This window comes from Micromys minutus, assembly GCF_963924665.1.
Source record: "Micromys minutus genome assembly, chromosome: 4".
In the NCBI taxonomy this organism is placed as follows: domain Eukaryota; kingdom Metazoa; phylum Chordata; class Mammalia; order Rodentia; family Muridae; genus Micromys; species Micromys minutus.
In genome coordinates this window covers 33,112,380-33,138,290 of record NC_137973.1, presented here as the reverse complement: position 1 = coordinate 33,138,290, position 25,911 = coordinate 33,112,380, and the positions used below count along the sequence as shown (strand labels likewise).

At 44.1% G+C, this 25,911-nt stretch overlaps 1 protein-coding gene across 2 annotated transcripts; it reads right to left on the bottom strand.

Moving 5' to 3' along the window:
- Positions 1–1,395: 1,395 nt before the first annotated feature.
- On the bottom strand, positions 1,396–25,911 carry HMGCS2 (3-hydroxy-3-methylglutaryl-CoA synthase 2). Of its 2 annotated transcripts, none has more exons than XM_080916295.1 (10): positions 25,766–25,911; positions 14,661–15,115; positions 10,583–10,708; positions 9,681–9,845; positions 9,274–9,439; positions 7,620–7,790; positions 4,967–5,073; positions 3,892–4,017; positions 3,386–3,501; positions 1,396–1,797 (listed from the first exon to the last, which is right to left on the bottom strand). In XM_080916295.1, exons 1-9 carry the CDS (start codon positions 25,870–25,872, stop codon positions 3,395–3,397), a joined length of 1,530 nt encoding a protein of 509 aa, XP_080772421.1. In that variant the 5' UTR covers positions 25,873–25,911; the 3' UTR covers positions 1,396–1,797; positions 3,386–3,394. The 2 variants fall into 2 exon arrangements, with proteins under 2 accessions (XP_080772421.1, XP_080772422.1); XM_080916296.1 differs by having other exon boundaries at positions 3,390–3,501.

Sequence of the window (25,911 nt, the reverse complement as noted above, 5' to 3'; positions counted from 1 at the left end):
GACGCAATTTTAAAACGCATTTTACTGATAGAACACATGCATGCCAAAGTGGCTTCTTAGGGACAGGTGGCTGAACTTGATTTCTTATAGTATAAATGGCGACCACAAGTTTGGTAACAAAAAGGCACTTGCAGGAATTGGTTCTTTCCTGCCATGTGGGTTTCAGGACTGGAACTCAGGTTGTCAGGATTAATAGCATGTGCCTTAACTAACTGAGCCATCTTCCCAGCCCCACATCGTTATTTTGAGATCACCTCTAGTTGTACCCATATGACTCCTGGTAGAGGAAGGCCAGAGCCCAAGAATGGGACACAAGGAAGGAGGGTCCTGTCAAGACCCTGAAGAGGTCTTCATGGATTCTGTGTCCCTATCTTGAAACAGGGAAACACTGCCTTCCTTTCCATGCAAACAGACACCACTGCAGTGACCTAAGAAAGGGAGCATGGTCCTGCAAGAGATTCTGGAAAGATCCAGGGCCTCCTATGCATGCTGAAGAGGGGCTGGTGCTGGATTAGCTGCTCACCCTGGGCCTTGCCTAAGTTTACTGGTGGTGGTGTGACAAAGCTGTCACCTCGTTTCATGTGTGTCTCTGAGGCTCCTCAACCAGCTGGCTTCCCTGAAGGTTCAACAGAACCTTTTCCCAAAGCTTTTTCTAAAAGACAGTGAAAGACACTAGAACCCTTGTCCTTCCTATCACTCCCCTGCCTTTCCTTCCCTCCCTTCAATGCTTACGTGCCTAAACCATCGCTGTTTTATGAGGACCGTGGGAAAGGCTGTGTTCTCTTTACCTGAAGCAGAAAGTATTCTATTTCTGCCTCATCCTTTTGGGTTTGTTGCTGATGGTTGTTGTTGGATTTGTTGTTGTTTCACGAGGCAGTTTCTCTTTATAGCCTTGGTTATCCCGGAACTCGTTCTGTAGACCAGGCTGGCCTCAAATTCACAGGCATCACCCTGGCTCTGCCTCCTAAGTGCTGGGATTAAAGGTGTGTGCCACTCCCACCGCCTTTTATTTTGGTAAGGTCTCCTAGCATAACCCGGGCTGGCCTTGAACTCAGCCCCACCTCAGCTTCCCAAATGCTGAGATTTCAGTTGTGCATAATCATGCCTGGCCAACCTTCTGGATTTTGCTTTACATTTAGTCTAGGCAATACTGGCCACCTATGTCAAGGGGGTTGATCTACCAAGCTCCTGCTGGCCCCACCCGGCTATGGTTTCTGTAGGACCGGGAAGTAAGCAGCGAGGTTCTCGGTGTCACTGTGTTTATTTACCTGTATGGGCCACAGTGCTTCTCGGAACTGGCCAGAATTGTGGAGAATTAGCGGGGCGGTGAGGTGAGTGCCCAGCCCTCTGAGTAGAAAATTCTAGAAAATACCAGGCATTTCTTCTCTTGTTTTAATTGACATATATTGTTTTAGAACAAGATACAAAATTTAGAAATTCTCGGGAAACTTGAAGAAACAAGCATAAACGTTACTAGCCCAGAGTCTGACAAGAAGCTGTTACAAATGGCTGCTCTGCCCAGCTGTGGGGAAAGATCTGTATCCCTGCAGGTCAGGGACTCCCCTCACCTCTCTCTTCATAGGAGGAACTCTGGTCCACAGCAGCGTGAGCCTGTGGTGCTGACTGCATCAGGGAGAGTCACCCAGGATTCACAGGGGAAGTCCTTCACCGCAGAGCAGATCCTATGGGGCCACTTGTCTATTCACACTACTTACTGCCGTGAGTGGAATTTTAAGCAGATGCTGTTTGGGTAACCGCTCTGCTTACATTCTTTCCTGGGGGAATTGTTGCATGGATCTGTAGAGAGGAGAGACGGATTTCAATCATCCCCGGTCTTGCTCTTTGTCAGAGGCAAGGCTATGCCCCCCCACCCCCACCCCCCTGTTCTATGAGACCTCGGTATACCCTCACTGACTTCCCAGCTGAGTCTCCATGCCTGGGGAAACTATTATCCAGTGTTTCGGGAGCTAAGACCAGGAGTCGGGCAGGACCCTGTCACATGCTCTGCTGGTGTTGAGAGCAGCATGGGCTGGCTGAAACCGTGGCTCCATAGACTACTGTATTATCAGCCTGAACACTCCATGTCACCTTCAGCCTTGGTGCGCTTGATTCAGTGAGAACAGCTCAGGAGTCCTGCTTCCTATTTGTAGCACGAGGCTGTCTGGATCTTAGGAAAGAAAGGGCTGGAACTGGAAATCCTCTTTCAAAGTTCTATTTTCTCTCTTGTCTGGCTTTTTTTTTTTTTTTTTTTTTTTTTTTTTTTTTGGTTATGATAAGGTCTCTGTACTCCTGGCTAGTCTAGAACTCACTTTGTAACCCAGCTGACCTCAAACGTGATTCTCCTGCCTCATCAGCTCTGTGTATTGTGTATACAGGTGTGAGCTATCACCCAGCCTATTATTTCCCTGCATCCTGTGACTCACCTCGCTCGATGGATTTAAAGGCTCTTTCTTTGGCTCTAATGTACCCCTAAGAAACGTATTTCAAGCAAGTTTCGTTGGAGGACCACCGACCTGGACCTTCTCACCCTCATTCCGCATCCTTGGCTGGTCAGTTCTCACTGCTTTGCCTTATCCCTAACACCTTGGCTCCAGCACTTGAGCAGACTCACAAAGAGGGCCAGGTAGCTGAGGCTGCCCCATTGGCTGGGGACAGTGGTTACTGAGTACGCTGGCTGTACTCTGCCTGTGCCTCTCCTTAGTTCGTGGGCATCTTCCTTCCCATGCCCTGCCTCAGCTACACCTTTTTGTCCTTCCTCACACATTGACTACTGAGATCCGGGGACTGAAGTTACTTCCTGTACTTCCAGTGTGCTTGTCTATTGGGCAGACACGCCATGACAGGCATCCGTACTCATGAATTACAAGCCCACACTCCTGAACCTTTGGTTTTCCTTAAAGAAGCACCCTTCCATGTCCCCTCCCCCCAAGTCCTCTTCTCTCCTCACCCTCATCCTGACTCATTTCTTAAGCTTCACTGCCTCTCCCTAAGAGGAATCTGGGGACATGAGAATTGTCACATGGCCACTGCCCACCCTAAAGCTCCCTCCAGCCCAGACACTCAAACCACCCTTAAGAATCACCCCCCAGCCCCTAAGCACACAGCGCTCCAGCTATTGGTCTTTGTCACCAGGATCATTGTGTTTGGAACAATATGCACAGTTTCTGCCACTGTCCCTCGAGCTTCTGGGAGACGTAATACACAAAGAAGTCTGGCCTTCACAGTCCAGATCTCTAAGACAGAGACTCCCCACCCCTGCTGTGCAGCTCATAGTTTGTAATTCCTCCCCACGAGCACTTTCTAAGCTGTGACCTCACCTGACATGATTACAGACTCAGAACTGCATCTGCCACTCAGAGGTTGTAGCCCAACCCTACAAACTCACTGGCCTCCATTAGATGGGACGCCGGGCATACTTCCTGCGGTGCATCTCATCCACTCGTTCAAGGTACCAAGTACCTGGGAAGAGGTTGCTTGTGTCACCAGGTGGGGAGAAGTTCACTGCGGGACAAAGGAAAAGGAAGCAGTACTTACAAAGGGTGACATGGGCGAGCATCATGGAAGAACACGGAAAAATGCAATGTAGCTACACTGCCTGGGGCTGTGAATCACTTGAAATATACTGGACCATATAGAAGGACCAGAGAAGCTGCCATCATGGGTCTGGTACTTGAGGCCTACCTGGCTGTTAGAACTTGTACTGTATGAGGGCCTATGGAGACATCTCAGTTGGCCAAGCTCTTACCTCATAAGCACTTCTCTCAGTCACATCTCATAAAAATTGTGACCTCAGCCCTTTACATTCTGGATGTCTGATGGACCCCTGGCTCTGAGGTATAGGCATGGAATCCAGGATAAATTGCTTTCTTCTCTTGCTGCCCCTTTTCTTACCCTTGTGGTAAAATTGCTCTCTCTGATTCATTATTTCTGTGAATTCCTCAGGGGACATGCGTCTCCGGGAGTCTAGACGTTTGGGCAGATCTGACACACTAGACACCAGCTTCTCCAGAGGGGAACCTGGGAAGCAAAAGCAAGATTGTTAAGCCTTCCTTTGGTCATTATCACTGGTGCTAATGGGCAGTCAGAATCTGAAGGTGGACCCCACATGGTACTCGGATGCCCGGTCTAGATCACAATAGTCATTACAACAATCAGCAGATACTGACTGGGTATCTCAGATCTATCAACTTTGTGTTGGGTAGCTAAATCAAACTACTACCTCTTGCCTTGTCTAACTGATTTCCTTGTATCTGCCTTCGCTGCAGCAGAGGAAGCGCTCACATGCATGGCTTTACCACAGTACTATTTGGGTTCCCGCTTTCCCTGACTCTTCCCTATGGCCAGTGGATCCTGAGGGGAGGAAGTAGGAGGCAAGAAGGCAGGTAATGAAGACAAGTGTTTTAAGAGGCAGACTCCATTCTTAAACAAAGGCAATTTAAACCTTTGAGGAGTGTGTAGAGGTTTTGGTGGGGGTGGGGGTAGGGGTGGGGGAGTACATCAGTGACCAGGGCTAAGTTGCTAGGAAAGCCTTATTTGCATGAAGAGGAATTCCTGGTGTTTGCTAGACATGACCTTATAAGGAGAAGGGAAATTTAACTCAGCTGCAACTATGTGACCTCCACTGGTAGGGCAAAGGGAGCTGGAAGAGAACAGAGGGGGAGGAGGGCTGGGGGGGGGGTCAAGAAGGGAGGGTCAGGACATACAGGGACATGCAGCCTAGTGCAGGAAAGGGAGTGGTCCTCACTCCTACTGCTCTGGAAACAAGATTTCTGGGGTTGGACTTGATCCCACGCCTGCTCAGGACCAGTGTCTCCTGGTCCTACAGTACAGGCCCCATAGTGCAGGAGTTTGCTCTTAATCACAACTTAGCTGTCAAGACAGCTACCTCAGCCAAGATGAAGCACAAGGTGGCTTCCTTCACCCAATGGGCCGTGTCCAGGAGTACCTGATATGAGATGAGACTCACCTGGGGAAGCATCCTTGGACACTCGAAATGAAAAGAAACTTGCTGCTAAGCCTGAGCCATAGGAGAAGGCTCCAATCCTGGAGCCAGCCAATTCTTGGGCAGAGTGGCTGCCAGTGGGGGAAAAAAAGACTCATCAGCATTGTACTCTGTATTTCCGATAAAGCTCCTATGTGCTAGTCTAATCTCACCCCTGCCCACCTTATTCAAGTAGAAATATGCCCCATGCACTCTTTACAAAGAGGGATCGTTGGTAGAACTCAAAGAGAAGTGGAATCCAGATATGGGACCAGAAGTCAGAAGCCAAAAGGAGAGCAGATACAGCCCAAAACATGAAGGCAGAACTGTGAGGGCAGATGGTTAAACCAGTGGACTCACCCTCAGGGCTCCCAAGTTAACTACAATGGTTCAGTTTTCCTGAGCATGCACGTATGCCAAGTGAGCATGTGTATGTATGTGCTGTACCTATGTAGCCCAGGCTGGCCTTGAATCTGTAGTCCCTCTACCTCAGCCACCATAGTTCTGGGATTGTAGGCATTTTCCTGTCGTCCATACCCATATCTCTAATTTCTGAGCATCCGCCATCAGTAACATGATCAAGTTCACCTATAAGTGTCTCTTCTATATAATAATAGTATTTAATCATAAGCACCACGAAACGGGAAAAATCAGTAAAAGTAACAGCTGGCAGCTGAGCTTTTTCCAAGCACTCTAATTTTTTAAGTCATGAAAACATCCCATTGTCTAGTCTCTGTGCTCTGACCAGTGGTGAATCGCTGTATTGATCACTATCCACTGAGGGGAAAAGCCGCTCTGATCAGGGGTGAGCTGTCCTAACCTCTGAGTATAAGGATAGATATTTAGAAGTCAGTTTGATGCTGTATCTATTTAGCAAGGTAATAGTAGTTTCTCCTCTAGGGCCTTTAACCTACCCAGACATGTGTCCTGAGTGGGTTTACAATACGAGGCATTAATTCCCTTCTACAGAGCTGGCCTTAATCAATCAGAAAGATGTGGTCACTCTGATAGCATCTGCATCACTATTGCACAGATGTGACTACATCTGTGCCACACCCCCACCCAAGGTTCAGGGAACATCACAGATGAGAGGAAAGAAAGACTGTAAGATTCAGGAATCAGGTGGACTGCTGCAAGATAGTGTCTCCTGGACATGGTGTGACCTTTGCGCTCATGAACTTCCAGCACCGTGGTTCCCTGCATAAGGTCTAGCCAATCAATATTCCTGCATGGGTAGAGAAGAGGCTTCTGATGCCTCGCTCTGCTCCAGTGGATGTCCCTGTCCTCTTGTGACATAGGAAGTACTAATTGGATTCATGGGATATTAAAAAAGAAGTAGAGGTAGGTAGCTAAATGGTAGTCCAGGAGTAACTGCAATGGGTGATGGAGGGTAGGTGTACTCTAAATATACTTCATACTATATGAAATTACCAAATTAAAAAAAAAACTATAGAAAAGCAGGTACTGTTGTAGTAACAATTTTGACATTTTGGTCTGTTTAAAAATCACAAAAATATTATAAGAATATTTTTTGTTTTTTTTTTAAAAGATTTATTTATTTATTATATATAAATACACTGTAGCTGTCTTCAGACACACCAGAAGAGGGCATCAGATCTCATTACAAATGGTTGTGAGCCACCATGTGGTTACTGGGATTTGAACTTAGGACCTCTGGAAGAGCAGTCAGTGCTCTTAACCACTGAGCCATTTCTCCAGCCCAAGAATATGTTTTCATTTTACTATCAGGTGTGGAACATGGAGCTGCTTCAGACTGTCCATAGCAGCTGACTATGATTTGCCTCATGCTCTAGCAAGAGCATGATTTTGCCAGTGGCAGAAAATTTCTGTGATTTTGTGACATTTGCAATTCTTGGGACTTTTCAGAGGATATATAAATGCAAGGGCCCTAAGAGGCAGGTTGGGTTGATGGATGTTGGTTAGTTGCTGTTGGTCCTGGTTTGTTAGGTAGTCATGCACAAAGGAGAAACAAAAAGAAGTTAGATATCCTGACAGCAGAGATTGAACTTGCCCTGAGGAACTCGGTGCTCTTAATCAGCAGGAAGTAGTCTATTGATGATGTCACCCACTTTCCTTTCTATCCATTTTCCTCTCCTATCTAATGTTAAAGGACTGGAAGGGTGAAAAAAGGACAGGTGGAAGAAAGATGAACCCACAAAGTAATAAAAGATGGGTTACACATTGTTATATAAGTATTTTAAAGACAAGGAAAGTAAGGATCATACATGTTTGGGGAGTTATTTTTCAAGATACATGGTTAATAGGTTTGAACCCCATTATAAGGTCAAAAGCTAGCCCATAAAATCTCCCACACTATATTAAATATAGTGATGTTAAATAGACAAGATAAAATATGCCCACACATTCTGTTTTCTCACTGTCTGGGTAGATCTTGCACTTTTTCCAACATATATACTCACACTGGAGAAGTTTGACAAACTTGTCCCCAGCCACCTCTGAAACAGGTTGCAAGATCCCTATCCATCCTTTCTCTCTTCCTTAATTGTAAAAGTCTACCTCTCAACAAACCAAAAGTTTAAATGAGAATGAGAGCCAAGCATGGCTGGACCGTCAGCTCACGGACGGGGACAGCAGGCAGGCCAGGGGCGGTACTCACTGGGCGAGAAGTGAGGCCAGGCACCCATAGAGGGATGAAGTGTACATGTTCCCATTGTTTGTGGAGAGGTAAAGGGAGGCCTTGGTTTTCTTGTTGAACATGTCCAGGGAGGCCTTCAAAAGAGCCTTGTCTACATCCTTGTTGGTGTAGGTTTCTTCCAGCTTCAGACCCCTGTAAGGCAGAGCAAGATGTTCGCATGACAGTTGACAAGAGAAGGCTGGGGATGTGGCTTCTGGAGAGAAGATTCTGGGGTGCGTTTTTTAAAATTACAATACGCAAACGTTTATTTAAAGAGCTCAAAGTGACAGTCCTGTCATACTGAGAAAGCATCTACACACACTTTTGCTGTGGCATCTAGCCACATTTCACAGTCCATTGGAAAACAGAAAACCAAATCACAGTGGAAACTATGGCTCTGCTCCAGGGAATGGCAGCTGCGCTTTGCGAATGGCTCTCCTCACGGGAAGCACCAAAGAAGAAGGCCCTGTACGCCCAGCAAGGACCCAAGTGACAGAATCTACCGCTGTGGCCGCTTTTCCTGGGACTGGTCATGGGACTGTCCCTTTCCTCTAGGACAAAGCTAAGCATGCTCTTGGCAGCTTTGCCTTTCACTTTGCCTGCAATGCACATGACAATGGCGTAACAGAAATCTCTTTATGATCCCAAGGTGGATTTATTGAAAGTATATGGTGGAGTTGAGATGACACCTGAAGCAATTAAAGATCCAGAAAAAAGTTTTAAGAAGAACAAAATAAAAACTCTGGAGGCACATGATCTCAGAAAAGCACATAATGCATTCTGACTCTGAAATCAGCTCTTACGAGAATAGTAATAGGTTAGGGATGTTAAGGAACACACATAAACATGAGGACACTAATTCAGAACCCAGGAACTCAGCTGTATAGGTACCAGTACCTCAGAGAATAAAGGGGCTGGCCAAGAGTCTACCAGGCCTTGTGCCAACAGGTTGAATCCCATCTTAGCTAAAGTGGTACAGTACAGAAACATGGATACTGGCAGAATAGATTCAGATAAAAACTTGTAAAATCTGGTGTGACGGCTACCAGCTAGGTACAGCATGCTAATCACAACGGTCACAGAGATGTGCTTATTTCTGAGTCCATAAGATTAGATATCTGCCAAGGGAAAAGAAAGTGTATGAGAAAGAACCTTATTAAAAAAAAAACATTCAGGGAATTATTGTCTACCTTCTCAGAACATGCTTGAGGAAATGAAACTGAACTTGTATGCTGTATGAGCTTGAAATAAAGCAGACACAGAGAGGCTTCAGCTATTCAGGCCATCTGCTGAACAGCAAGCTGGTGGCCATTTTCTTCATTTACACTGATGCCACGTTTATGTCCCTGGGACCCTGAACCCACTGGAACAGGACTCCAGCAAAATCATATCATACACCCTGCTTACTGTTTGTTCTTTCTTTTTACCTTCCTTTCCTCACCTAGTACACCTAGTACAAGCGCTATGCAGGCTTGGCCATCCCATCCCTCTGTTGAAAGGATGGCTTAGCATCCTTTCTGCTGTGTTGGAAGGTTGGCATCTGCTTCTAGAAGGGAAGACTACATCCGACGTTTGAGGGAGAACTCCCCTTGCCCGTCATCCACAAACCTCAGCCCCCCCCCCCTTAAAGACCCACCTGAAGGCCTCTAGACCCTTGTATAAGTTGTTCTGTTTGTCACTGCTGGATGACAGGAAGTCATTGAACATCAGCCGAGCCAGGGATTTCTGGACCATCTTGCAAAAGGGCGTGTGGAAGATCATATATTGCACATCATCAAGGGTGAAAGGCTGGCTGTTTCCAGCTAGAAAAGACAATGCACCACCTGAGGTCCACCCTTCCAGATTTAACGCTGCCAAAGGGCTCAGCTTTCCAGAGAGACAGTTCCTACCTTCAGCACAGACACACAAGGCTTCCCCCAGCAGCCCATCACACATTCTCTCCTTCATTCCCTAGGCCTTACTAAGCATTCCTTACAGGAAGAGGGGAAGGAAGACCCTGGCCATGTGAACAGAGCTCCGCTTTCTGCCCTCCCAGCCCCAGACCTTGCTTCCACTGATTCTGGATCTTCCTGCGGTAGGCTGCATAACATCGGTCCAAGGCCCGCAGGTAGCACTGGATAGACAGCTTCCCATCCACCAGGGGATACTCTGAGGCCAAGTTTGGCTTATAGAAGTCATATGCGTTCTCCATGTGGGTTCCCCTCAGCCCTGGAAAGACACACAGAAGGCTCCAGAGATTGCCTCAAGCAGGGCAGAGGGGAGATTCCTGGCTCTGCTCAGTTACCTACGCCCAAGTCAGAGCCTTTTCAGTGCCCTCCCATAGTCAAAAGGAGTTGAAGAATATTAGCTACTTATTTTATTTTATCAGTAGTATTACTATTATTACTATTATTGTGGTTGTTTTGGGTTTTTTTCGTTTTTGTTACACAGTGACAGGGTTTCTCTGTAAAACAGACCTGGCTGTCCTGGAACTCACCCTGTAGACCAGTCTGGACTCAAACTCACAGGGACCCATCTACCTCTGCCTCCCAAGCACCATCACCACCTGGCCCCAGATTATTGTTTTTACAGAATAATAAATACAGAGATTTACATTTCTCTTTCCATACCCTTATGGGCTTCTCACGATCTAGACTAAGAAGGCAGAATTCTCCAAGCCTCGATTTATGTCCGAGTTTCTTCTTTCACTGTTAGCTCCACCCAGACTCCCCAATGTTTCTAACATGCATTTGCCACACCTATTCCATGCACCATTATTCCAGTGCATAATAAAACAGCCAATTCTGGCTTCTCTCTTCCCATAAGCAGCTATTCCCAGAGAAGACTTTCAGACGCAAGCCCCACCATCCCCCAGCCCTGAGTAGTGCACATGACTATTAGTTTGGGAGCAGAATCTATGACATGACTACAGAGCACACAGTCCCTTGGATGTGTTTAATACGAACCTTGTTCCAGGACTAGAGGGGCCTTGGGCCCAATCAGCATTGCCACAGCCCCAGCACCTCCTGTGGGACGGGCATTACCACTTGGGTAGACTGCAATATCGCCACAGACCACCAGGGCATAGCGACCTGCCAAGACACACAATTAATTAGTCATGACATCACTGCCAAATCCAGAGCAGAGTGAAGGCCTACTGTGTGCTGAGCAAAGTTTTACATACTGGAACTAGACCAAAAATAAGATAAAATTTAAAAATTACACATAAACTCTAGTGAAACCCACAATCCATTTGTATTTGAAACATAAGTTAAATGCTTTGGGTTCCCACAGTCTAGCTACGGAATGTTCACCCACTCGGTATCATATGTATAAATTATGTTGATTTTTTTCATGTTTTTTTTTTCACTGCGTGTATATTTGCATGTGGAAGCAACACATGTGGAAGTCTGAGAACAACGTGTGGGAGTCAGGTTTCTACCACATGGGTTCTGGTGATGGAGCTGAGATCATCAGGCTAGGTGGCAAGCACCTTTGCCCACTGAGCCATACTGCCCAGCCCCAGGATCACTTACTTTGTCAAAACATTCTTCGTTTCTGTTTTTAGGGTTTAAATGTTACCTTTTAGATTTATTTGTTTTAGTTTGTATGTGTAAGTGTGTTGACTGCATGTATGTATCTGTACTATGTATGTGCCTGTTCCCCTCAAAGACCGTAAAAAGGTGTTCAGTCTCTGGGACTGGAGTTACAGGTGGTTGAGAACCACCATGTGGGCACTGGGAACTGAACCCAGGTCCTCTGCAAGAAGGAGTGCTCTCAACTGCTGAATGATTCTCCAGGCCTGTTGTTAGTGTTTTTGAGACAGTGTGTCATTACATAGCCCAGGTTAGCTTCCAACTCAACATCCTCTTTCACCAGCAAGTGACAGGATAGCAGATATTCCATTTCTAAATTCACTTAAAACGTTGCTAGCTAGTATTTGTGGAAACAATTTAGGTTTGTACCAACCAATTTACAGCACTCACATCTTCAAATATCTTTTAAACAAGAGAAGGACAATGCATCAGGAAGTAAATGAACATTTAAACACAAGCTAAATACCCATTATCCCCAAATAATCTTTACCGTACCAGAAAGGTGGGTACCTGTGCAGCATTCATGGCTGAAGATGCTGCCTCCAGAGAGACTTATCTAGAGTGTCCACCTACCGCAGTGCTTCTCAGCCATGGGTTGCAGCCCCTTTGGGGATCAAACAACCAGGGGTCGCAGACAGATGTCCTGCATATTAGATATTTACATTATGCCCACAAAGGTAGCAAAATTACACTTATGAAGTGGCAATAAGAATAACTTTATGGTGGGGGTCACCACAACATGGGGAGCTATCCTCAGTAAATCTATCAACAAATGCTGGAGAGGGTGTGGAGAAAGAGGAACCCTTACTCAGTGATGGTGAATGAATTAATTCAAATTAATGCAGACACTGTGTAAATTTCTCAAAAGTTAAAAACAGAACTACCACATGACCCAGCGATTCCATCCTGGGCACATACCCAGAAGCCCCCAAACTCCACCACTGAGATATCTGCCCCGTGTTTATTGATGCTTTATTCACTCTGATGAATTATTGGGATCATCCTAATTGCCCTCAACAGCTAGGCAGATATTGAAGTCTTTGACTGTAGAAACCAGAAACACGTTTTGGCTCTAAAGAAAAACGAAGTCACAACGTTCGAAGAAAAACAGATGGACTTAAGATGTGTAATATTAAGCAAGATCACACAACTTCAGAAGGAATTTAGTCAATGGTATTTGTGCACACCAAGTGCATGTGGAAAATAATAGCATGCAGAAAAGAGTCTAAGAATGGTGAAGTGGTAAAGGATGAGGAAGGACTGGATGCAAGTAGTGGCCATGAGATATGATGCTAATTCTTTTTGTTTTTTAGTTCTAAGTCTGTCATGGAGTTTCTGGTTTGAGTGCTGGATATGTGCATCAAAATACATCCAACAGTGGGCATATAAGATCCACAGCGGCCATTCAGCAGTTCTAACTGTAGAGAAGTGCACTGAACTGAACAGCCTTTGGGCCTGCTTAATGTCATTGTATGTCTTTTTAATTTTCAGCTTTTTTAAAATAAAAATTTTCAAAAGTCTATTTTTCTTCATTTATAAATGTCTTGTAAAGGAGAAGGCAGCTTGTTAGAGTCAGCTCTCTCCTTCCACCACAGAAGTTCTGGGTCCTAACTCAGGCTTGGCAGCAAGTACCTTTACCTGATGAGTTGGCCCGCCAGCCCCTTCATTTTTTAAAATATTGTTTAGACTATTTTCTTTTGTTTTTGTGTCAGTGTGCCTGAAGCTTGCCATCTTGGTTGGGTTAGCTAAACAGCTTTCCCCCAGGGAGCCCCGGTCTCCACTTCCCCAGCATTAGGATTACAGGTGGGTCTCCATGCCCACCCAGCTTTAGCTTGGAATCTGGGATCTGAGCTCCAGACCCCAGGCTTGCTCTGCAAGTACTCTAACCACTGAGCAATCTCTGCAGCCCTGGTCTCCTTACTTAAAGCAAAGAATGCTAGACTACACATTCCCCAAGATCCACAGCCAACACTAGAACCTTAAAGTTAATTTTTTAATTTGTAGTCACTGTGGCTTTTAAGGCTTTTCGTCCTAGTTTCAAGCTCAGTAAATACAAAGACAGCTGAGGTCCAAAGGTAAACAAAACCCCAGAGGTTCCAGGAGATTCATGTGGCAGTTTAATGAGACTGTCCCCCATAGGTTCATGTATTTGAATTCTTAGTCACCCGGAGAAGGCAGTATTTGAAAAGATTAGGAGGTGTGGCCTTGTTGGAGGAAGTATTGCTCTGAGCATGGGGTTTGAGGTTTCAAAAGCCCAAGTGAGGCTCAACATCTCTCTTTTCCTGCTGCCTGTGGATCTGGATGTACAACCCTCAGCTTCTCCAGCACCATAACTGCCTGCATGTTACCCTGCTTGTTGCCATGGTGATATTGGACTGAATCTCTGAAACCATAAGCCATCTCCAACTGAATGCTTTCTTTGATAAGAGTTGCCATGATCATGGTGTCTCTTCACAGCAATAGAACACTGGCTAAGACAGTTGCATTAGTGAGTGAGATTAAGATACCTAACTCTCACACTTTTCTCTTGGACTTTGCCTTCTCTCTGAAAAGGAGGTATCCCACCAATGCAGCCCTAGGGAAGGATGTAAGGAAGATACGAAACAATGCTAATATGTTAAACGAAAATCAACATGTCAGCAACGGGTACTGCAGAAGAAGATGATCAGTTCATGGTCCATCCTGTGCTTGTCTTAGCCCATTTTGACCAGTGTCCACTCCTTACCCTAGAAACTTGTGCACATATATCTTTGTCTCAGAGACCCAGGGGGTGATTAAGAGAACTAAGCACAGAGAGACATGTTGGATTTGGATTTGGTTTACCTCTACATTCACTACGTCAGTCAGAGTGGTATTTACGCTTAACTGTCACCTTGATGAGATGTATTGTCACCATGGAAACAAACCTCTGGGCATGTCATGGGGGAGTTTCTTGTTTAGGCTAACTAAAGTAGAAGAAGCATTCTAAAATTGTATGACATTATTCCATAGGCTGGGGTTCTAGACTGCTTCCTGACTGGGGATGCGTTGTGACCAGCTGTCTCTAACTCCTGCAGCCATGATGAACTGTATACCCTCAAACTGTGAGCCAACACGAACTCTTCTTTCCCTAAGTTGCTCTTGCCAGTGGTTTTGTCACAGCTCCAAGATGAGTAACTAAAGCAGCAAGATACTGTCTATTTCACTTTCTCATCTACAGTCAGGCACAGAACTCACACCACAGGATACTGTGCAGAATAAACAAACAGCTATATGAACATGCTACCCAAGTAATTGCATAAAACTGTACTTATCCTCATGGCTACTGTTACTGTTTTTATTGGGTTGTAGTAGCAGCTGTATGAATAAATTGCCTTTCTCTTCCCAGTATAAAGAGCTGAGAAGCAGAGCACAGTCTTCAGCCTCTACCCTAAGAATCATACTTCTATAATGTCCTGGGAACACATACCATCCCAGTAGCTGGACTCCATCCAGTTGGCAGCATTGAAGAGGGAGGCAGTGCCACCATAGCAGGCGTTGGTGGTATCTATGCCCTCAATGTCAGTGTTGCCTGAATCCTGGAAGAGTTCCATGAGCACTGTTTTGACAGCCTTGGACTTGTCAATGATGGTTTCTGTGCCCACTTCCAGGCGGCCCACAGCATCCCATGGCAGCTTTGTGCGCTCCATCAGCCTCTGTACCACTGTCAGGCACAGGGAGTTGATGTCTTCCTGGACCGAACAGAAGCCCATACGTGTCTGGCCCAAGCCTACTGTATACTTCCCTGCTTCCACATTGTTGAACTTCTCGAGGTCAGTTTGGTCCACGTATTGGGCTGGAAAGTAGACCTCCAGGGCAAGGATGCCCACATCTTTCGGCCATGTATCTGTTTTTGCCAGGGGAGCAGGAGGGATGGTAGAAAACCTGTGGTAAAATAACAGTTGTAAATCTACTAATAGTCTTTTGGCACTTACCTCAAAACCAAAACCAAACAAAACAATAATATGTCAATTATTGTTTATGTTTTAGTATGTTTTGAAAGTGTGTTAGAGTATCAAATGAGGAAAATCTAGTAGTTGTATTTGTTGAATTGTCCTTTTCATCCTTTTACACAGCATAGAGTATACTTTTCCTAATAACTAAAACTCCAAAATTGTAATCCAGCCCAAATTAAATGCTTTGTCTTATAAGAGTGTGTCATGGTGTCTCTTCCCAGCAATAGAACAGTGAGACAGCAGGAGGGGGACTATCACATCTAGAAATATTTATTATTTATAAAGTTTATAAAATTTATATAGTAGAGTCTTTGAAAAAAATTAAAAGTCTGACAATAGTGGTATTTGAACTGGAATATTTAGTCTGTTTATATTTATTATAATTACTGATATAGTTGTGATGAAGTCTATCATCTATTTTATATTTGCTTACATGTTTTCTCATCTGTTTTTTTCCTGAATTATTTTGAATTATATATATATTTCTTCTCTGCTTTTTATTGATGGCCTAAGAAATTACAATAGGAATAGCTAAATAAATTACTGTTTCTACATTTCTACTAAAAAGGTGATGTCAGAAAGATAGCCGATGAGTAGTGTCTGTTTTCTTTCCTCTGTAACAAGGAAAAGAACAGCTATTTCACCAGCATGTTTGCATGGAGTACTGAAGTAATGTGGGATGTGGAAAACAATACTGAAGAACACAAAAACATGTGATGACCTTAGAAAGAAGGGATTAGCATCTATCCTCCTACCATCCTATTTCTCAAGACCAACTGAGCCAAGAGGAGTTTGCTCATCAGGAAAAAGGTCACCAGCAGTCCTCTTTTACACCATGCTGCTTGCTGATGGAGTGTCTACAGCCTCCACAGCTCCTGAGTCAGGTTCGGGTAACTACGTAATTCCTACACAACCAGATTGCCCTAAAGTGGACAAACCTAGCCCAAGCTGTGCCTTTTCTACTCTATTCCTGCTTCACAGGGCCATTTTGAAGCAATCTTACAGTCTGCTCATCTTACAGTCCATGAAGCAACCGGGTAACTGTTTGTATCAGTTTGGCCAGTCCACTTCTGTGAAATACATAGATGTCTCTGCTCATTTTCTTATATCCCTAGAAAGCATCTGGGCAGCCTATATTGAACAGTTTGGTCTGAAGAAGATCCAGGAAACACGAAAAGCAGATAATAAACAGTCATACCTGCATAGCTTGCCCACTAAGGCTTTTATCCTGAGTAGCTTAGTTCACATAAGCCATCTCTGAGTCTCTAAGTGGCCCCAGGCTTCCTTCTGCAGCTGCAAGAATTGTTGATATGCTCACCTCAGAAAATCACCCAACCAAATCTCTGAATGGCAGAGCAACAGCTTGTTCTTGAGCTTCCCGTGTCATTCATGACCTTCCATCTCTTGTAGGTACCACATCTATGCTTGCTTATACCTCAGCCTCATGCAACCTCAGATATCGATAGTGTCCTCTCTACTGAGGAACATGGTGTGCCATGCTGACCTTGGTCCATGGGTGGGCATGCTCTCATATTATCTATGGAAACTGATAAGCACTTTCATCCTCAAACCACTATACCCAGAATGCTAGCAATGCTGACTTGCCTAGGAGAGATGCACAAAAATCTGTGTGTAATCCTGCAACTCCTGTATTTTGTGCCACTAAGACATCCCCAACATTGACGAGAGTTGGAGAACCTACAGAAGGACTATACTAGAACACCTACCCAATGCAATCTATCCAATCAACACTGTGTGACACATCATGTAGAGAAAGACTTTTACTCTTAAAAAAAAAGTCACCCACAAAGATGGCTCAGTGGTTAAGAGCACTGACTGCTCTTCCAAAAGTCCTGAGTTAAATTCCCAACAACCACATGGTGGCTCACAACCATCTGTAATGGGATCTAATGTCCTCTTCTGGTGTGTTTGAGAGCTACAGCGTACTTATAATAAATAAATAGATAAATAGGTGATAGATAGATAGATAGATAGATGATAGATAGATAGATAGATAGATGATAGATAGATAGATAGATAGATAGATAGATAGATAGATAGATAGGTAGGTTTTAAAAGTCTATTAAACTGGGAGAGAGAAACTGGCCCCATCCATATACATACATGACAACGTAGGGCAAGTAAATACATGAAAAACAAGCTAACATGACATCTCTAAAGAAACACTCTAGCAATAAACACCTTCCTACACACACACACACACACACACACACACACACACACACTCCAAAGGAAAGAAAATCAGTAAACTGCCTGAAAAAATTTAAAATAATTATTTTAAAGAAGTGTTTGAAATTATAAAATTATGCAAGCAGACAGTTCAATGAAATGAGCAAATAACGTATTATGTGAATGAGAAATTGAGCAGAGAAGAGATCCTAGAAGAAATAAGCAAAATTCTTGAAGCTAAAGGACATAATGTATGTCATAAAAATACCAGTGAGTAGGCAAAAATATAGCTTCTGGGCATAAAGAAGACATGCTTTTCAAACTAATCCAATGTAAAAAATTAAAACAAAAAATTAAAATGTATAAAGAAAGCCTATGAGACTTACTTAAAACTGAGTTAAGGTTTCACATTGTGTTTCAGAAGAACAGATGAGAAAAGCATAGAAACCACAGTCAACGATGTAGCTGCCAAAAAACATTAATTCTTGGGAAAGATATCTATGTCCAAGAACCTCAACAAATTCTAGCAGATCCAACCAAGAAAGACTCTCTTGACATAATATAGCCTGTTAAAAGTACAAGACAAGCCCGCTGAGATGGCTCAGTAAGTAGGGGTACATGCTGTCAACCCAATGATCTGAATTCAATACCTGAGGTCTACATAGTAGAAAGAAAAACAAATCCTACACACTGTTCCCTGACCTCTGCCCATACACTGTGGCACAGACACATACATATACATACACATATATATGCACACAATAAATGAATGAATGAATGAATGAAAAGTTTAAGCTAGAAATTTAAAAAAATACAAAAATCTATATCAAATTATAAATAAGGAAATCTTCATTAGACCAGTGACAGAGTTCCCAGCAGAAACCATACAGAACAGTAGAGAATATGATGATATAGTCTATGCTCTGATAGAAAAGAGTTGCCAACCAAAATATTATACCCAGCAAAGCAACCTTAAGAAATGACACACTAATAATGTCTTTATAAGATAAGAAAAAGCAAGAAATTTATTATTAACAAATAACATCTGAAATACTGTGAATAGGAATTCTACAGTGTGGTGGCAGAAGATACATTATGAAGACATATGAAAATGTAGAACTTAATAGTGCTCTAGTAGATGCCCAAAAGAGGAGAAAAAGAAACACATCTGAGTAGAAAACCATCAAATCGCAGCAATGAAAAAAAAGAGAAGGAGCACAGGTCGTATAAATGACTAGCAAAACATGTAGTGGGAAGACAGCCATATTCAGTCTCTTAATTAAAAACTACAGATTGGTTAGATACAATCAAACCAAGTCCTGGTGATACACTCTCTAAAATAAATCTCACTCACTTCATCACTGAAGACACACATCAACCAACAGTGATGGGATGGAAAAAGATTCAGAAGTAGAACCCCAAAACAAGCAGGAGCAGCTATACTACTGTAAATAAAGTCTGTAGAAAGTTATGCAGAAAGTTGTTGTCTAATGATAAATGGATTAATTCAAGAAGAGGAAATAATTACAAACATACATATTCTCAAGGGAGGAAGATAAGCTATGTGAAGAAAGACTTCAGATATACTGGAGAAACAGATTCTAATACACTGATAGCTGGGGACTTCACCACCACCACTTTCATCAATAGACAGATCATTGAGACAGAAAGTCAACAAGTAAACATATAGTGCATTTGCACTATAGACCAAGAAAATTGAACAGAGGTTGACAGCATATTCTCACTTAACAGCTACTATTTCTTGACAGCTGTCTGATTTCTAGACAGCAATCTTAATGCCAATGAAATTGTTACATACAAATATATGCCTATGAGATATAGCAAAAAAACGACACTTAGAAGCGAGCTTATGGCAACGTGCCTACATCCAACAGATTGTAAACAAACAACTTAATGATGCAACTCAAGGACCTAGAAAAGAACCAAGTCAAAGGTACTGGAGGGAAAGAAAGAGTAAACAGCAGAGCAGAAATAAACAGAGAAAAGAACAAAACAATAAAAGAAACAATGAAACAGAAGTAATATTTGAAATGAAAAAGCAAATCGATGGGCCTTAATTAATCAGGAAACATCCTGGTATGTTGGGTACAAGATCTACACTGGGGTTTGCCACCCACTAGTCTAGTCAATCAAAAAGCCCCATGTTCAGTGAAAGCTTCCTCTCAACATATAGGGTGGAGAGAGATGGAGGATGGCACCTGGTGTTAGCACACACTCACACACATAGACACACGCATGCACATCCACATCCACATGTGAGCACTTAAACACACACTCAAAACTTTTGAAAAATGAAAAACAAGAATGCCCCTAGAACTGAACATGACCTACTGCAGATTCAGCAGAATCTATATCATAATACCAATGACATTCTTCAGAAAAGGAGAAAAAAAAAAAGCAGCCTTGGGATTTGTGATGCTGAATAGCCAATGCAAAGCTTGTAAAAATGAACAAAAATGCCATTTGTGTTAGGACACTGGATTTCAGAGGCTACAAACCTGGGTATAGAGGGACATACTGGCAACCCAAGACCCTGGGAGACTGAGACAGGAGGGTTGTGACAGAAACCAGCCTCTGCTACCTAGCAACTTCCAGCCAGCCTATTCTACATAGCAGAAGCCTCCTCAAAGAAAGCAAAGGCACACTACAAAGTCACAGTAACTCCAACAACAGAGCTCCGAAGTAAACAGACACATAGAGCAACACAGTAGAACGCAGAACTCAGAAACAACGCACACTATCATAGCCAACCATTTACTTATAAGTCCTTATAAAGCCGAGCTATTTATCAATTGCATACACTTTGGAGAGATGAACTTTGAGAACTAGGGATCCACATACAGTAGAAACCAGACCCTGTCTTGAGACACATGTTAATCTTGGCAGACATTTATCTTAATTTGATTTGATTTGATTGAGACACGATTTGACCATGTAGCCTGGACTGGCTTTCACTGTGGAGCTTAGGTCAACCTGGAGTTCATTATCCTCCATGTCGGCCTCCCTTCTTCTATATTGACTTCCATTTATTAGCCTGTTTACATATTCACTTATATGCGTATGGTGTGAACACAACAGCATGCATGTGGACATCAAAGAATAACTATGGGTATCCGTCCTCTCTTTCTACAATATGAGTCACCAGACTTTGCCGCAAGCACCTTCACCCACTGACCCATCTCACTAGCTCTTCAAATACTTTCCAGGAACCCCCAAAACAATGATTATTTAACACTGAAAATACTTCTGGGCAGCAGCAGGAATGATACGAGAAGAAAGTGACAACCTCTAGTAGGAGAAAACATGCCCAGTCTGTTCACTTGAAGGGCACAACTCTCAGAAATTATCAGGGACTGAAACAACTTAGCAACAAAAGTCCAAATATTTGTGTTTGAAAATAGGCCAGCGCCTGAATCAACATTGTTTTTCAAGAGAGGATGTATAAATTGAGAACACTAAAAGTCACACGTCAGCAAGGAGATGCAGAGCAGAGGGATGACGTAAGCTTCACGACAGTTCCGATGGGCTTACAACTACAGGAATAACAAATGAAGAACGGTTACAAAGGAAGGAAGCTTTGAAGCTGAAGAGATAGAGGCTCAGTGGGAAAAGACACTTTTAACCTGATGATCTGTGCTCTTGCTGACCACCCTGATGACCCGTATTGAATCTCAGTAACACACAGGGGAGAAGGAAAGACTCCTGCAAGTTGTCCTCTGACCTCCACATGTGCACCATGGGACAGGAACCTACATGCAGGTGCTTATATTCACATGTGATTTTTTTTAAAAGGAAAACCTATCACATAGAGACCACGGGAATGAGAATGGAAACAGCCACATGGAAACAGTCCAGCAATAACCAGCAAAATCCAGACCAGAACTACCACATGATTCATGAATCCCATGATACTGGGGACATGCCTAAAGGCACTAAGCTGGTCAGTATCTTGCACACGTTTTTGCAGCATTATTTACAATAACCGTGATAGAGAATCCTTTGTGTTCACTGACAGATGAGTGTGTAGACAAACTATGATATATATGCACAATAGAACACTATTTAGCCATGAAGATTAAATTCTGTCATTGTAGAAACATGGACAAGACATATGTTGGGACACAGAGAGACAAAGAGTGCATGTTCTTGATCACGGGTGGTAGCTAGGATCTCAAAGCAGTAGACACTAGAGTAGTGTTCTGTGAGCCTCGAGGAGGGGTGAGGAAAAAGATGGAGAGAGGATGTGTGCAGGAAGGCAGCTGCATGGAAGATATAGATGTGGTTTGGTTTTGTTTTGTTTGATTTGGTTTGGTTTGGTTTACCATTGGGCTAGGGATGAACGCAGGACACGAACTCAGGACATTTGAAGCGATCACGCTGACCCACACCCACAGCCAGAAGTAACTTTCAGTGCCTTACGACACAGCAGGATCATCAGGATCAACAACAATTAACTGAGCATTTTAAAGTAACAAATAGGGAAGATTTTTGAATGTCCCCACACAGAGATGATAACGGTCTGTAAGAAAAAAATAAGCCAGTTGCCCTGATCTGGTCACCACATGATGTGTATGTGCTTTGAAATGTTACACCATACCCTATAACAGTTACTGCGTGTGTCCATTAAAAATAGAACACTCCCTTTAGAGTGGCTCGAGCCCTTTCTGCAGGTCAGCTCTGTTACCTGCTCCGTCCCTGTGTTATTATCGGAATGCTTTCTTTCTACATATGCTGTAAGTCCTCAGAATCATTTAGAAACTTCGACTCAATTTTACAGTGTATTTCTCCCTTCTTTTTACTACACAAGAACAAACCAATCTTTCCCTCACTTGTTTCTCTATTTGTCTTGTTTGGAGACAAAGGCTCACTGTATTAGCCCAAGCTGTTCTGGCCTTGAACTCACGATCTTCCTGCCTCAGCCTCCCGAGTGCTGGGGTTGTAAATGCGCACCAACATGCCCAGGTTGTTTTTCTACTTCTGAAGGAAGGTTTTTCTCTATCTTCCATTCTGCCTGCTTTCTTCTGATTTGGGACTCTCAATATTCATTCTCAATATTCATCGGACACTCCTCATGCAGAGCTGACTCTCCATAGAATAAAGCGGCAAGCATTTTATAGTTCCTTGGGCCATGGAGCAGGCCAACCTGTAGGAGCATCGAGGATGGAAGGTGCTATTCTCAATGCAGAAAACCGGGTCAGTAGAGGAGAGAAGAGAGAAATTATTTCTTTCCAGTGTCTGTCCACCTCCTTCCACTTCAGGCTCCCTACCCCTCTGGTGGAAGTCTGCAGTTTCCCCTCCTAGCTATATGTCTGTCTCCTACAGGTGCCCACGGGCAGGAATCTGGACCTCTTTCTTCACAATGAACACTGGTGAAGGGATGGCTCAGAAACTCCCCAGCGATTCGTGTTTGAGAAACGCTCTGTCTAGTCGTTGCCTTGGACACCTGACTTTCCAAACCCTCTCTGTACCAACGAGGCTATGGCTCACACTGAGTGCTTCTCCTGATTTGTGTCTCTAGGATCACCCGTTCTCCCACCAGGAGAGTCACTTTTAAGGACCCCTGTGAGACAAAAGTGCGTCCTGTCATCACAAGATCCCAAAGCAGAGCGATTTGGGCTCCTCGGCCTCTATGAGAGTGGGCAGGAACTTATTTATTTGGTGCCTTCCAAATAAGTGGAGTTTGAACTTTCAAATATTTATGGGGGAAGAGTCCCTGGGACCAAGGGCTAATGGTTAGCTCATGTTTGGAGCTGCCAACGTGGCAACTTTCCTTGCAGGTTCATTTCCTGTCTCCTCTGGACTGACTCTGTCCCTGTCTTCCCATATGGAAAGACAAAGTTCAGGGAGAAGTTCAGAGAGCCTGTACCTCTCTTATTGTCTTGATAGAGGTTTTCCGGGTGTGGGTTTCAGAGCCTTAAAGACAAGTACCACAACGTCTTCCAGAAGCACCCAGGCTTTGTTGGTGCTTGGGCACTTGGTTGAGAGTTCCCTTCTTATCCAGTGCTTCCTCTAAGGGGTGATCACTGCCTTTGATTTAAACTGGCTTGTTCTTGTTACGAAGCTCACGAATCTGCACCATGCCCTTATTCACTTCATACAGCCCTGCCTGCTTCTATGTGGGTTCAGGCTAACAATCCCATGGTAGGCACCATGCAGAGAAGGGGGGTGTTGTTGTGTGAAGGAGTTCCACAGAAAAGAGGGCAAGGCCCTCAACATCCTTAGTGGGCATGAGGAAAGAGGTGAGCGTGCCCCAACTACAAAGACTGGTGGGGGAGGAGAGGTAACACCATGAAAGAGATACAGGCAAAATCACAAAGTACAAAGGAAGCAGCTATCATCTGGGATGGCCAGATAAGGAGGGCCTCATGGGAGAAGCTGAATTTAGTCTCAGCCTTTTTTTTTTTTTTTTTTTTTTTTTTTTTTTATGTGTTTACAGTTTTTTAAAAAGTGGTTGAGAGGCGCGTGTGCCACAGCAATCAGAAGACAGACTTCTCTCCTTCTACCGTATACCTTCTGGGGATTGAACTTAAGTCCTCGGGTTTGGCAGTAAGCACCTTTACCCAGAGAGCCATCTCATTAGCCCCTGAGATCAGTCTTGACTGAAAGATGAGAGGTTTTCTGTTGAGGAAGGACTGGGGGGGATGCATGAGCAAGCTAGGGAACCTTCACAGGAGACAGTGTGCAGGGAGACTTAAGGTGACAAACACTGAGTCCCAGATACTTAACATCAGGACGGGAAGCAGATGGTTTTTCTGAGGCAGACTTAAAGCTGATGTGGATTGCATTACAGAGGTAGATCCTTTGAGCAGCAGTCCTCGACCCTGCTAAGTAGCAATGAAGTTATGGTTGGGGGTCAGCACAACATGAGGAACTGTACTGAAGGGTCACATCATCAGGAAGGTTGAGAACCACTGCTTAAGAGCAAAGGTGACCTATAAGGAACGTTGGTAGTTCCGGTAGTGAGCACTGGGGTTAACCCTGAGGGCACCAGGTGGGAAATGTGAATAAGAATTCAAGAGCATGAACCAAAGAAGTCTGATTGTTGATGAGGATGAAGGCTTGCCTCTTGGGCAGTAAGTAGCCTGCTGTTGTGTAGGGAAGGCTTGTGCTAGGCATGGTGGTCCATACTACTACCGGGACTACTCCCAGTGTTCTGGAGGCGGAGGCTGGATCTTTATGAGTTCCAGGCCAACCTGGTCAATATCATGAGTTCTAGATCAGTTAAGACTACATAAAGGGATCTTGTCTCTAAAAAGGGGGGGGGGGGGAGGACTGAGGAATGGTCATTCCTGTCGGTCCCTGAAATAAGTAAACCATGTCCACAACTTCCTCACAAGTAGAAAAGAAGCAAGCTGGAATCTAAGATGGAATCTTCAAATGAAATGCAGCAGTTTTGCAAGGGCTGGGAATATGGAGATGGCACTGGGGTTATGAAGAAAATCAGGAGGTTAAAGGACACAGCCCCTTTCCACATCCATACCCAGGCTCCCAAGAGAGCAGGCAAGGGAGGACACAATAGCCAAGAGTTTTCCTAAAATCTCGGTATTCATGGCTATATGTGGAAAGGAAGCATCAGGACTCTGAACTCGGTGTACAAAGAGCAAAAGAGAAAAATAACATCTGAGTAACTGGGAGCCTGAAGCTTGAAGCCCAGATGTGTCCCATCAACTCTGGGCAGCCACAGTCACTTGGACCAGACTGAAGGGTGTTTACAAAGAAAGAAGGCATGTGCGTTTCTTTCACAAGTGCATGAAACCACCACCACCACCGCCCTCCACACACAGTGAAAAAAAATACACACAAGTTTTATATTTCATCTCATAAAACCGAAGCACAGAGAGACGGCTTCTTCTCTTCGGTCCATTCTAGATCTTGCTGCAGTGAAGTAAAGGGAGCAATTGAACAACCACTGAAGCTGCAGGATGCTGAGGTCTGTGCCTCCTGTAGCCGGCAGGGGAAAGGATGCTGCTTTTCCCAAACAAAGTGCACCAGAGGCTTAGCCTCAGAGAAATGGTTCTCAACCTGTGGGTCCTGCCCCCTCTGAGTCAATTTATAACAATAAAAATACATCGTGCATATCAGATATTTACACAGCAATTCATAACAGCAGCAAAATTAGTCATGAAGCAGCAATCAAAATAATTTTATGGTTGGGGTAGCAATAGGAAGGTTGAGCACCTCTCTGGCTTAGACACTTCCAGCTCAACAGTTGACAGGTACTGTCTAAAAATGAGGTTAACTTTGGACTCTCCAGCTTTTGACTGAGGTTCTAGTGAGTTCTCCAAAAGGTCTGCTGCCTGCTTTTTACTGGTCCCCACAGTGCTTGTCTGAGAGTGGTCTATGTGGACCCCCTGAGCAGACGACTCACCTCTGCTGGGCTGCTGAGAGCAGGTGAGCCGGTGGTGTGAGCGAGGTCTCCTGCATTGCTCTCTTCACTTGCAGGACCCGCCTTGCTGGAGCCAAAAGCCGCTGCATCTTTAAGGTATCACCAGAAAGCCAGCGGTCCACAGCCCT